At 35.9% G+C, this 14,422-nt stretch overlaps 1 protein-coding gene across 4 annotated transcripts in view; it reads right to left on the bottom strand.

Annotated features, from left to right (window-relative positions):
* The window catches only part of ZNF638 (zinc finger protein 638), a 76,827-nt gene extending 63,055 nt beyond the window's left edge, over nucleotides 1–13,772 (bottom strand). For 2 of the 4 annotated variants that reach the window (XM_061210566.1, XM_061210567.1), the window contains exons 1-4: nucleotides 12,259–13,638; nucleotides 7,829–7,890; nucleotides 1,746–1,784; nucleotides 700–992 (exon numbers count right to left, since the gene is read on the bottom strand). In XM_061210566.1, coding sequence (XP_061066549.1) covers nucleotides 700–992; nucleotides 1,746–1,784; nucleotides 7,829–7,890; nucleotides 12,259–13,572 — 1,708 coding nt within the window. In that variant the 5' untranslated portion in view covers nucleotides 13,573–13,638. Of the gene's footprint in view, nucleotides 1–699; nucleotides 993–1,745; nucleotides 1,785–7,828; nucleotides 7,891–12,258 lie in introns of all 4 variants that reach the window. The other 2 variants (XM_061210568.1, XM_061210565.1) reach the window with 2 other exon arrangements.
* Between the last annotated feature and the right edge of the window lie 650 nt (nucleotides 13,773–14,422).

The following is a 14,422-nucleotide window of genomic DNA, read 5'->3' as shown; positions in this document are numbered from 1 at the left end:
AAAAATTAGTTAGATGAGTAGCACCACTGTATATTTTCCAAACACTCTAATGTTGGGCTTAAAAAAAGTCTGAATTCTCGTTTCTGCTTCTGCATCCAATCTGCTGGATACATTATTTCAGCTGAAATATTAAAAGAAAAATCCAGCTTCACAAAGACATGTAGTTGGAAAAGGAAAGACCTCACAGACCTCTGCAAAGATCTCAGAAAAAAATTATATAAGAGCTATTTCCAGAAAGGTCACTAAACCAATACAAAGACACAGGTTGAAAATATGAATAATTTTTAAAATGTTTTAAATTAATTCACCGAAGACAAGTCTATAATCAATTACTAAAGCAAACTAAGATGTTTGTATATCCTTGGTTTTTAAGTTTGATGTTGGGTGGACAGATACAGTCTCCCACACTTCTTCTGATACATAATAAAGGGAAGAAGAATGAAATAGGTTGGGATGTGGGTTGGATTTCATATAGAAATTCTAAAATTTAATAAAGTAGAACATTCCATCTCTTAAAAACCTTGAAAGTTTTAAAAAGAGCTGAGCCAAATACCTCAAAATGTCAACATTTAAAAAAATCTTGACAGTAGTATATAAGTCACCATTTCAAGCTTGATAGAAATAAAAAATTCAAACAAACAAAAAAACTAAAAAAATTTAGCCAAAATAAGTACTTATTATTCACAACCATAAGTGTACCTGATGATCTCACTGATCTCCTTGATGTCCTTTCGGGGCTAACTGATCGATAGCATTTTGGACTAGCTCTAAATGGATTTCTCATTCGATACGGTGAACGGGATCTGGATCTGTATCTAGGAACGAAACGATGGCAAATTCTTGGACTTCGACTTCTTGGTCTGTACATATAACGTATTGGGCTTCGGGACCGACGGAATCTGTGACTTGAGCTTGATCTCCTAGAACGTCTAGGACTGGGAGAATGAGATCGTCTTCTTGGAGTTTCGTTTTCTTTTCTATTGCCTTCATTTCTACAAAGTGTAGGAAAAAAACCACAAGATTCATCAATTTAACATAAATTTAAATCTATATTAAATGACAGATTTATCTTCTTAAAAACAGACTATTAACAATGCCAAATTCTGATACCATGTATTTACGTAAAGCAAAAACCTGTTTGACATGATGCAATTCAGCCTTGTAGATGAGTAAGAAACAATCAGAGCAGATGATCACCTCTCTCATTGCTTAGATTCCTCTGTTTTGTTAATTTACAAAAGAATATTATCATCAATTTCTTGCATTTTTCCTATACCACTATTATATCCAATTATGTTTTGAAAGTATTATATTACATGAAGAATTTAGGAAATGACTTACATAAACAAATGTTTTTCAACAATTTTTCCTGAAACATTATGCCATTCACAAATATTTCTTTGACTGTTGTACTTCTATACCTACACATTGAACCGGGAACCCCATTCCCAGCCTTCAAATCTAAGATCCCACAAACATAAAATAATAATAAAAGTATAAAGTATTTTCAGAACAGACTTAAAAAAAAAAAAAAAAAGAAGTTCACAGATGGGAGCTATCACACTTAAAACTGGGGTAATTAAAGAAAGATTCATTGAGATGGTTGCATTTGCCTATTGTTTAAAAGTAAAAATGGTCAAAACAGGACTCTATTCAAAACAGTACCTTAAAAAAAAAAAAAGTACTTGTTTACTTTTAAAAGAAAATCAAATTTCAATAATACCACTATTAAAAAAAATAACTACCTTCTTGATGGGAGGATCTCAGGATTCCAATCAGGATACCTATTTTGAGAATAAACAATATTAATGAACAGTTAAAATAAGATTATAAGGCTCAATCTTTCCCTGCAATGTATCAAGAGGACTGTTCAAAACCAAAGTTAAGGGAATTCCCTGGCGGACCAGTGGTTAGGACTCCGTGCTTCACTGCTAAGGGCACGGGTTCAGTCCCTCGCTGGGGAACTAAGATACCACAAGCCATGTGCCACAGCAAATAAATAAATAAATAAATAAAAATTAAAAAATTTTTAAAAACAAAAAAATTTTTAAAAATTTTTAAAAATTTAAAAAGTATTTTTAAAAAGATTTAAAAAAGATAAAAAACCAAAGTTAACACAGTGATTTATTAGGCAATTCAGGGAAAAGAAACACATTCCCTATACTTCAAAGGCCTCGACGTTTATTGAGGTAAAACAAGCAGTACACATAAAAGTGTTGAGAGATATAGAAGAGGTATAAAACACAAGCTTAGGTAGGGGTTAAAGACAGTTCACCCACTTTGCAGAACCCCAGGGGACACCACTCTACAGAATAAGACATGAATAGTGCCCCTTACACTGTACCAATTGCTCCTCAAGAGAGGATCTAGTGGGAGGATTCAGGGGAGAATTCAAAGAAAAAGGTTGCTTTTCAGGGGAACTAAGATCCCACAAGCCATGTGGCGAAAGGTCTTGTTAATAGGCATGGATCAGGTTAGGTTTCATACAGTGGTGATACATAAAAGAAGCACTGGAGGCAAAACATGTGTTCTATTCCAGGAACCGGTATGGCTGCAGCATGTAAGTGACGAAAAGCAATTATGAGGGGGAAAACCTGGAAAGGCAGCTCAGAGACAAACTATGAACGTCCTTGAAATCGGGTTAAGGAGGCTGCACATAAGTAAAAGGCAACGGGGAACAATAAACATTTCTGAAGTGAAGGGAACATAGGAATGTTTTCAGAACAACTGGAAATATCTGGATTAGAGAAAAAGATGAGGGCTGGGATATTTAGAAATCAGGCATCAGCTATACTACTAAGAATGAGTGAGATAAACAGAGAATAGAGTTTGCGGGGAAAAAAGAGGGCCGAGGACAGAATCTTACGCACACTAACACTTAAGAGTAAAGCAGACAAAGATACACCAATGAAAGAGATTAAGGGTTAATTACAGAAAGAAAAAGGAGGAGGAACAGCAACATCATAGAAGCCTTAAAAAAAGACATCTTTATCCTCATCTTTTCTAGATGTTCTGGACTCTAAAAAGTTAACTGGAAATGGTGATTAAATTAAATTACTGAATCACTGATGTTCAAAAATACAATTTCAGTAACCAAGAGGAGAGCCAGGTAAGGAAATGAAGGCAGCAGACTCAACAAGTCACCTGGCAGGAAAATAAAGTGAAGTCAAAACCTTCCTAAAAGTAAAGTGGTTTTTATTTGTTGATATTTGTCTCAGACATTGTTAGCAGGTTAACTCAAAAGCAATTCTCAACTCTCTTTTCCCATGCCTGCCTCCACAACAAAGGCTAAAAAAGCTAAATATTTGCTTTCCCAGCCTCCTTAGAAGATAGCCAGTGATAGGTTCAAACCAATGAGACAGCCACAGGTACTAAACCACTGGCAGACTTCTGAGAAAGCTTCTGCCCACTTCTTCCTGCTTTAAGAGCAGACATGATGCATCTTATAACTATAATGTGACAAACTATGAAGGCAAAAAAACTTAACTTGAATCCAATGTATCTATCACCCAGCATCAACAATTGTTAAAACATGAACAATTTTGTTTCATCTACTACTACATTTTTAAAAACTTTTGTTACTCTGTACCATCTAAGAAGATACATTTCCGGTCTCATGTTACTGTGTTTAAAAGCAAGACCTTTGGGAGTTCCCTGGTGGTCTCGTGGTTAAGATTTGGCACTTTCACTGCTGGGGCCTGGGTTCAATCCCTGGTGGGGAAACTGAGATCCCACAAGCCATGTGGTGTGGCCAAAAGAAAAAAAAAAAAACTAAAGCAAGACCTTTGGAATCAAACACAGCTGGGTGTAAGTGTAGGTACTGCCACTTAATGGCCATGTATCTGAAAGCCAGTTACTTACTATGAGTAAGCCTTAGCTTTCTTATGTACAATGCTGGAAATATAGCTGGTTGTCGACACACAGAAGTTATTAAATTTCCAGAGCTTTCCAGTTCAAGAGTTTCAGATGTGAAATGATGTTTCAGAACTAGGTTAACTGCTAGAATACATATTCTTGTCTCTGCTGCCCAGAGCAGAAAGATAAAGCATACATACTATTCTGCAAATAGAGTTTGGACTGCCTGTATATTGCCTAACTAGTTTTTTTTTTTTTTTTTAACATCTTTATTGGAGTGTAATTGCTTTACAACAGTGTGTTAGTTTCTGCTTTATAACTAAGTGCATCAGTTATACATATACATATATCCTCATATCTCTTCCCTCTTGCGTCTCCCTCCGTCCTACTATCCCACCCCTCTAGATGGTCACAAAGCACCGAGCTGATCTCCCTGTGCTATGAGGCTGCTTCCTACTAGCTATCTATTTTACATTTGGTACTAGTTTTTTTAAATGTGTTTCAGAAGCATGATACATAAGCAATATAAACATAATGGCTAAGAACAAGGACCTAAGTAAACAACATCATCTGTATCCCAATGTGATGCAGTAAGTATACATATCACCTATAAAGTTTTTGTGACAAAACTGTTCAACCTGAATTTAATGAAGAGGAAAAAAAACCAGAAAGGTGCAGAATGTGGAATATTCTACAAGACAACTTTTGTGGACATTTCAGAAGTCAACCATTGTGAAAATATCCTCCTCAAAAGGATATTGGGATTGACATACATACACTATTGATACCATGTATAGAATAGATAACTAGTGAGAACCTACTGTACAGCACAGGGAACTCTACTCAATGCTCTGTGGTGACCTAAATGAGAAGGAAATCCAAAAAAGAGGGGATATGTGTATATATACAGCTGATTTACTTTGCTGTACAGTAGAAACTAACACAATATTGTAAAGCAACTATACTCCAATAAAAAAAATTTAATGCTAAAAAAAAAAGTGTAGGGGTGGGGTAGGCAAAGATAGTTATAAAGGCATTTTGGAAACAAATGGCAAAATTTGAACTTGGCCTATGTACTGGAAGGCATTATGAAATCCTTGTTAATCACTGTGTTATACTGTGGTTATAACACATAACCATTGCAGAAAAATTTCCTTATTCTTAAGAGACAGATGTTGAATTAAGGAGTAAAGTGTCATAATATCTGTAATTTATTTTCAAGTAGTTTTCAAAAACTATAATATTAAAAATGTGCATATAAAGATATAATAGATATGTCAAATGTTAATAATTGGTTAATAAAGACAAAGACTATATGAATGTTTATTATCCCTTCAACTTTTTTGTGGCTTAGAAACTTTTCAAAATAAAATGTTGAGAGGAAAAAAAGGAGCAAAGATCCATGAGTTAGACAGACTAGTTGTGCCAATTATTTGCTGTGTTATAGTAGGGAAGTTGCCTCTCAGTTTCCCCACTGGTAAAATCACAAATAATCATTATACATATATCTCATAGGGTTGCTTTGAAGATTAAAGACACTGTGTAAAGCACTTAGAAGAACGCCCAGCACACAATAAGCATACAGCTCTTATTATTTATTTTTAATACTAAAACTTTAATGCACTGTTATCTTTTCTCAAGTTAACCAACTACTCTTATGTCATAATCCAGAAAGATCCAAGACAGAGAGAGAGAAGAGATAATCAGCCTTAAGAAAAGGAATAAGAACCTAAATGTACATCAGCAGAGGAATGACTAAACAGATTAAGGTTTAGAAACACAACGCAGCTTAAAAAAAAAAAAAAAAGAATGAAGTAGCATATATTTTGCCATGGAAAAATCCAAAGCACCTAATCAAATCTAACATATTTGTTGAATTTTTTTTGCAATGGAAAGCCATAAAGAAACTATTCAAGAGCACATAACCTGAAAAACATAAAAATGTAAAACAAGCAATGAAGTAGCAGGCATGGAAAGCACATGCTTTAAAATCAGCATCCTGGAGACTTCTCCGGTGGCACAGTGGTTAAGAATCCGCCTGCTAATGCAGGAGACAGGGGTTCGAGTCATGGTCCGGGAAGAACCCACATGCCGCGGAGCAACTAAGCCCGTGTGCCACAACTACTGAGCCTGTGCTCTAGAGCCCATGGGCCACAACTACTGAGCCTGCGCTCTAGAGCCCATGAGCCACAACTACTGAGTCCTCGTGCCACAACTACTGAAGCCCACATGCGTAGAGCCCGTGCTCCGCAGCAAAAGAAGCCAGCACAAGGAGAAGCCCACACACCTCCACGAAGAGCAGCCCCGCTCGCCACAACTAGAGAAAGCCCACACGCAACAAAGACCCAACGCAGCCAAAAATAAAAAACAAAAATAAATATATAAAAAAAAAATCAGGGTCCTGTGTGCATTAAAAAAAAAAAAGGCTTATCTACACAAAAGTCTTTAAATAGGCATAAATGCCATTTGATGTAGTAAATTAATGGCAGTGCATGTAGCTAGAATCCTCTTACTAGCATTAATGCCTACCTACAGCAACTAACTCCCACCTAAATCCCTTACCTTCATAAAAATGAGACATCCCATTGGGTAGCTGTGGGAAAATTTGTGGCTTAGGAGAGATTTTCCACTTACAGTGGCAGTAAGGCCTATCCAATTTAAGTAACAAATTATCTCCGCATGATAACCAATGTTTGTGTGCACACATCTATACAGGTAAGCAACTCTAATCAGTCTATACAATTAAGGTAGGGCTTATATCACACTCAACACTTGACACCAACCGAGGTACAGTACCCTATTCCTGCAACCATTATAACTGGTTTAGAGATGGACAACTAACCCACAGTGAACCAAAAGAGTCAAACCAAGGACTTCTGCAGAATTTATGAGGAAAGAAGTGTTTTTATTTATTTTTTAACTCCTGGAATTGCTAGCTATACAGATCACTTAAGTCTGGAACTAAAGGGGTCACTTTGCTTTGTGGAGAAAAGTGTGCCTTTCTCATGAGGCTAAAGCAGAAGAGAACAGCCAAGAAACGAAAATATTTCTGACACTCTGATTTTTGTTTGAGCATCTAATTCAGCTGTTCCTGAAAACAGAAACACTCCTTAAGCTTCCCAGTTAAATAAGCTAATAAATTTCCTTACTTTAAAAAACTAGTCTGAGTTAGGTTTATCACATATGACTAGAAGAGTCCTGAATAATCTCAAAAAAGTTTGTTGATATTTTCATAAAGAACAACAACAAAAAACCAAAACAGCTGCCACAAATCCATTTGCTCAAGAACATGTTATTATCATCAGTATAGTGACCAGGAATTTGACACACAACTATATCAGTATATTTAATGATGTTAAAAGGAGCACAATTTAATTTTATGTAATTCCAGGTGATATTAGAGAATACTGTTAATATCACACTTTTCACCTTCATAGGTGCCTTGTCTTAAAGAAGGAAAAGGTCAAAGAATTGAAGAACCAATGTTGAGGAAGCACCATATCTAGCTTGTTCATCTCCTACTTAAGGTTTTTTCTGAATATAGGTTCTAAACCAGGAGAGGTTTAGACCTGAAATTAAAGACTAGTGTTTGGTTTGGGTGGTTTTTAGTTTTCTATCTTTTGGGAAAGGGGTGGGGATGAGGGGGAAGAAGTGTAGGAGAAGGGTAGACTATGTGCTCTGAAAAAGATAAAACCATCCCAAGGGAAGGCAAGCCAGGAGGAATGAACCAATGATACTAAAGTTACCTACTGAGATTAAATTAGGAAGGAGTCAGAAGAAAGGACCATATTTAATTCTCTCCTTTGGGAAAAAGATTAAATATATTTGTATATTAATATTTCAAATAGACAGTAGCTTTCTAAAAAAATATTTTTCTCCAAAGTACCACACTAAAGGTATTAAGCAGTCATACCTGAAACATTATTTATTTTGTAAATTTGCTACTTATAAAAAAGGAAAAAATTGTTCTTACTGTTGACGTAACTGTCGGCAGCTCTCAATATGAGTAGATGTATTTTGATGCTGAATCCAATCCTATTGTAAAAGGAGAAAAGTGCACAAATTAGAACATTCCTTATTTGACTAATGAAATTAGGCTTTTTAACATGACACAGTATACTTTGTTTTATCAAAAATTAACCAAATCTAGTTATAAATACCATTTGGCTACAATAAAATTTTCACAAACAAAAATAAAAGGCCTCCAAACAAAAGCACTTAATACCAACTCATTGATGCCATTTTAAAACATTTTAGTATAGAAAACATTTTTAAAATCATACCCATGGATACTCGTTTTGAAGTCAAATATACATGTAAACTTGGAGAAAATAAAAGCATGGATCAGAAATAACTCATCTCAAATATAAAACACTACTACAGAGAACACCAAAAACTCTATAAATAGAATGGTATCATTCTATAAAATATAGTCTAAAATATAGTCTCTAAAATATAGTCTCAATGCCTTACAACTCTAAAATTCAAGCTAACAACATTAACAACAAAAAATCCTACCTCTTAGGCCAATACTATTCCAAACAAGGTACTCACTATGTATTGGCAAAGGATAAGATTAGTAAAAATATGAAAAAATGCTGCTGATCAAATCTAATTTATTTTCAGGATATAATGAAAAGTAACATCATTTCAAAGACATAATATCCCTTACATATAGAGCTTTACAATGAACAAAATGCTTTCTTATACATAACTTCATGTGTCACAAAGCTGCCCTAAAATTACATTTCGTATCCATAAAAAGCTCCTGGAAGATACATCTGATTTTTTTTTCTAAAGGCAATACAGTTTTCAAAGATACAGTCCCCCAAACGAAACAGTTAGTTAAAAGCAATGTGTATATTACTCAATGTTTTATTGTTTCTCCAACATTTGGAAAGGCAGAAAACTTACTGAACAGTTCCATATTTTAACGCTTTCCTGGAGGAAAATGTTATTCATTTCCATTTCAAAAACATTTTAGTTTGTCATTGCCAAAGACGAACTAGAAATATCCAGAGTTAAAAACAACAGTTGACACTAATTTTGGAATCTGCCTTGTTGAGAACTATCTGAAAATAAGTGCATGCTATTTGCAATGCTCAGCAGCAGGTTATGACAAACCCTAAATTATTTCATTAAGCCATGTAACTCATTGTGGATTGCAAAAAAGAAATGTCTGCATATCCTGCTCAGTGATACAAATATTTAGAAAGCTAGAAGAGACTGGCAGTTAAGAGTCTTTAGTACTGTTAAACCCATGTCTTTGACATTAACTGGATATTGTTTACATCAGACACACTGGCAGGTATCAAGTTGGGCATGATTTATTTAGACCATAAAGTGTTTTATTTGAATAAATTGCCGATATTTAAAAATCCAGAGATTTCCAGCTTTTCTTGAAAAAATATGAAGACGTAATTAATACTAGACATGTATTTGGTATAGCAACCAACAGGTGATGCTGACAGCTAACTTACTTAAGGCATACTCTCTCCAGTTCTACACACACACACACACACACACACACACCCTTTTAATAGGCCCGCTTTACTCACTGACATTACTCACTTTTAAGCTCAGTAAATATATGTACACAACCCCAATTTCTAGACTCTCCAGTAAGACAAGGGTCCAAGAACAGTACTCCTCTCCAGAGAAAAAGTGATAATTATCTAAGCAGGAGATGCTGCAAGGACTGTAGACTTGAGTGGGCCCAGAATCAAACTGTGAAAATACCTACCCATATCAGAGCTCACTCTCTATCCACCAACTATTTCAAAAATCTTTTGTCAGTATTTTCTCAAACTGAATTATTTCAGTCAAAAAGACATGGCTTCTAAACCAACTGTGACAGTCAAAAAGACATAACTTCTAAACTAAGGTCGGCTCCTCCTCTGTCTGAAACCCAGTTTAGAAAAAAATAATTTCACATTTTCTTGTTGTCTTTTTCAGGCTATAGTTTTAAAGACTCAGAGATGGGGAACATATTGTCAGGTATTACTTAGCAAGAAAAAATTTGCAGTTGGTAATTTATATTTATTGGTTACATATTTATAATGTCAAATACATGCACACTTACAAGGCAGCAAGATATATCACAGAAACAAGAGAGGTAGTTTGTACTACCTAAGTCCATGTTCACAAATCCCTATCATTTGTCATCCAGTAGTGAAGAATTCATTAGTTAGGTCCATTGTGTTGTTCTGACTATTAAAAGGTATCTGTTCATTTAAAATGGCAATCAATCTCTGTGAATTCTAATAATCATTAAATGATTTCTTTTCCTAATTTTTACTTTTATCATAGTAATCCATACTTTCACCAACTTATACTTGAATAACTAGGGAAGTCTCGAATTAGGTGCCCTACCCTATCTCTTCTCATTTCTATTCATCTTGTACACGTCAGTCAGATTTATCTCCCTGAAATACATTTTTAATGTGTCACTTCGCATATCAAGAACCTTAATTAGCTTCCTAATGCCTCTCACCTCAAGTCTAAACTCCTCAGGCTAGCTTTTCATGGCCCCTCAAACTTACTGTTGTTGCTCCTATCTGAAATGTCATCCCTCCTCCCCTGGGTATATCTAAGCCTACTCATCATTCAAGACCCATCTTCAACCTACTCCATGAAGTCTTCCCTCCCAGACCACTCTAATCCAGACAGACTTAGTGCAGTAGTCACTCAATCAGTCTTATTTAACTAGAGTACAGAAGTCTTCTGATGTCAGAAAGTATATTATACTTTCTAATTACATACTGCTAAATACACAATAAGTGTCAGTAAATTGATAATGCTAGCCTGAACTGATATAAGCCTGCAATCAAATAGAAATATTAAATATCTCTCCCCCTACAGCATAACCAAACAATTATGAACCATTTGTTACCCTCCAATTTTTAAAAAATTCTTTAGGTGTATAATTTTTCTCCTCAGTGAGATTGTAAAAACTGCTAAGAACAACATGTAAACTTTATATAGTTCTTTATTTCCATCCCAGCACCTAATATAGTCACGTACAAAACTAGTAATCAGTAAATAGTTACTGAATAAATGTATATCTTTTCTATTCACCAGATTAAAAATTAAAACATTTAAGATATTTTTCTTGGATTTATCATGACTAACTGGGAGTTCAAAATAAATGGAATACAGGGGGCCTAACACTCAATTCAGTACTTAGGCCAGGGCTACTTACAGATTTTAACTAAGTGCTAATTATTCTGAGATTTTTCAAGACTTTGCTATCCCCTGTGATAAGGCAAGGCAATTATTATTTTATTAGAACTCAGCAAATATGGCTAAAATGAGGTAGAATGCTGATTTCCTTTGCTGGTGTTAACCTTTATGACAAAAGCATCAGTTTTAGGTATCAGATTCTTGTTGGCTGAAACCTGGTGAGTGGGAAATAGAAAGACAATAAAAGGGCAGCACTGGAAGGAGAAAAAACAAGAGAATTAACACCGAAAGACTTTTAAGCCTATTCAAAGTATACAACCAATGCTATGGCCTTGAATCAAAGCTTTTTCCCATGGGAAGTACATTCCTTCCTGACCACTTGTATTGAATAATATACATCTTCAAATCACATTAGTAAATAGAAGAAACAGTGGTTTCCAAACATATGTAAGTAAATAAAACATACTTGGAAATTTCTACTCAAATCCACCAATGATTACTATCAAACAGTATAGTCTACATTACTCTTCAGCACCTCTGTAAAACACTTCATTCTAACTATACTAACCATGAAGACACCTAAGGCTTCTTTGTTTTTTGAAGACTCTTCTCTCTAAAGTGCTATCATTCTACACTCTACGCTCTGAGCCCACAGCTGGTCCGAATAATTCATCTTGACTCAACTTTGTTATGGATTAGGTTATTTGAGGAAGCTCCTTCTCATGAAACGCTAAAAATCCTAATTCAGACAGAATCAGAAGATATTTAAATCAACATTAACTCTCTTTAGCCCAAGACCCATAGATACATGCAAGGCTACAATAGACTGTCTCTTAAAAGTGTGCAGTACAAACGTTTTATTCCAAGTTTTTATTTTTATACTAACAGATTCTCTTATTTAGATAAAGGTAACTCATGTGACATTGTCTTATAAGTACGGTTTATGTCATATCAATTTTATGTTGCATTTTCTGGGATAACTTCTCAGAAGTTCAAAATAAATGGACAGACCCATGTGGTGTGCCCAGTCACAGGAATACAGAAAGCCTAACACCCAATTCAGTACTTAGGCCAGGCTACTTAAGATTACAACTAAGTGTTGATGTTGCAATCAAAATTTCTGCCTTTTCCTTAATGACTAGTTAACACCAGCATACATGAGAATTTAGAGGAAACTTGGGCGCTGAGTATCATGATACAGTGATCTTTAAAAACACTCACCTTCAAATGACTACATTCTACGTTACACAGAGAACACAAATGTGGAAATATTCTTGGAGACGCTGCATAATAATCATTCATCATAGAAGGAGTTGGAAGTCTCTTCATCTTCTGGGCATCAGCATGTGAAAACTTTGGTAGCCATGATGCTTTCACAATCCCAAAGGGAGACTGAATGGGGATGTCAGCCTCTGACTGGTAATTCTTTTTACTTCCTCCCGATCCATGTACATTAGATGAATTAATGACAGGTTCACGTGGAATCCGATCTTGCTGGCTTACAGCTGAAATTAATTCCGATGAAAACGGTTGCTGGTTCATAGAAGGAGGAATCAGAGACTGACTCATTGTCTGGTTAACTGGCTGGCTAATGGATTGGCTGACAGATTTTACAGGTTCAAGGACTGATTGTCCTCCTGAAATGTGTAAGCCTGACATCTTGCTTCCACTCTCAACTGGGAAAAAGGACTGATTATTGGAGGACTCACTGGGGAAGTCCATCTGTCGAAACACATCTTCAACAGGAAACATAGAATTACATATCACATTTGGAGCGGGAACAGATGCAGAAATGCTCGGCTGTGACCGAAATTCATTCTTGACCTCATCAGTTGGAATTTCAGGATCGTAAATACGTACTTCAAGTGGATCTTCTGTGTAGCCATATTTGCTTGCATGCCCATAATCAATCACATTACTCGAAACTGCCTCACTACCAAGTGTTTCTTTATTTCTGCTCTGAGAAGGTAAATTAGGTAATCGGCGCCCCACTTTTCGCATTCTTATATCCCTCAAAATTAATGGCATATTTTCAGGAGTTAGTTGTTCATCAGGATAGCGACTGAGTTCTTCTAAGTCTTCATTAGATAATCCAAAACTTGCTAAAATACTTGAGGCACTCTCTTTTGTATAGCGGCTCTGTACTTTAGGACTCTGCTCTGTAACCTGCGTTACAGAACTCTGTTTCACTCCCACTGATGCAGACATATGAGGCTCATCATCCCACCGGCTACCATGAGGCTTCGCCTTCTTTTGTTGTGCTTCATGAAAATCCAATTTTTCTTTGGTCAATCTTGGATCAGTTCGGTGTTGAGTTACCTGAACATTCATTCTCTGTGGTCCCATGTTCTGATAAGATTCATGGCCAGCAAATCTGTGTGGTATCCCACGGGCTCTCCCTGCTGGGTAAAATCTTGGAAGACCCATAGATCCAGGCCTCATAAATGGTCCTGGAGGCCTCATCCCAGAAGGGTTAGGTGCTCGTGGCCTCTGAAGTGGAAAGTTTCCTCGAGGATTAAACCTGGGTCTCGACATGGCTATTTTCAAGAAAGCCTGATTTAATAAAGTATAAGGTGGTGTTGAACTATGTGAGGCAACGGCATTCAGCTGCTGAAGCGCCAACTGAGTCTTAATCTGAGCAAAGTGCAAAGGAGATGGGCCCAACAGAAGTGGGTTTGCAATGCCCAGGTTCAAGGAATTCACAAGTGGTGCGAAATTTTCCAAGAATAACACAAAGCTGAAAGTTAAAACACAAATATTAGATCATTTTAACTCAAACTACTTCATGAAGTGGGTTCTACAGCCAGTGTAAAACATTTTGAAACAAAGCCATGAAACCATTCTGCATTTCATACACTTTTAGAGTGTTTACGAGGATTTTAAATTTTCCCCAAAACTTTCTCTTCTTTTCTTTCCCGAATCCAGAACACAAACCCCAAACCTCAAGCCAGAGTTCATGTACACTGCGTTGCACTGGGTGCTGTCCTAGGTGCTGAGCGGTAATTACAACTCCTTTTAAAACTTCTTAGAAGTGTCCAAATCCTGCATGCCATTGGGGGATGGGGTGAGAATATACATTCAGTTGCTGTGGTAAGTTCTCAGAAGTTGTTTCTTTATCATCATAGATCTTTTTCCCCCTTCTTTTTGATTTTAGTGGAAAGGAATGAGTTCAGAATCATTCAATTTATTAAACATTTTTTGTCTAATATGACAGTCATTATGGAGTTTTCAAGCCAAATAAAACATGATTCCTGCCAAAGTGCAAGCAATCTAACAAGAAAAACAAAATAGAGTTTTTCATTATTACAACAATGCTAAAAAGCATCATAAAAGGATTTATTTCTGGAAGAGGTCATGAATGTTTGAGTTGAGTTTTATAGGATGA

Source organism: Eubalaena glacialis, chromosome 14, assembly GCF_028564815.1.
Source record: "Eubalaena glacialis isolate mEubGla1 chromosome 14, mEubGla1.1.hap2.+ XY, whole genome shotgun sequence".
NCBI lineage: Eukaryota > Metazoa > Chordata > Mammalia > Artiodactyla > Balaenidae > Eubalaena > Eubalaena glacialis.
This window is presented reverse-complemented; position numbering and strand designations above follow the sequence as displayed.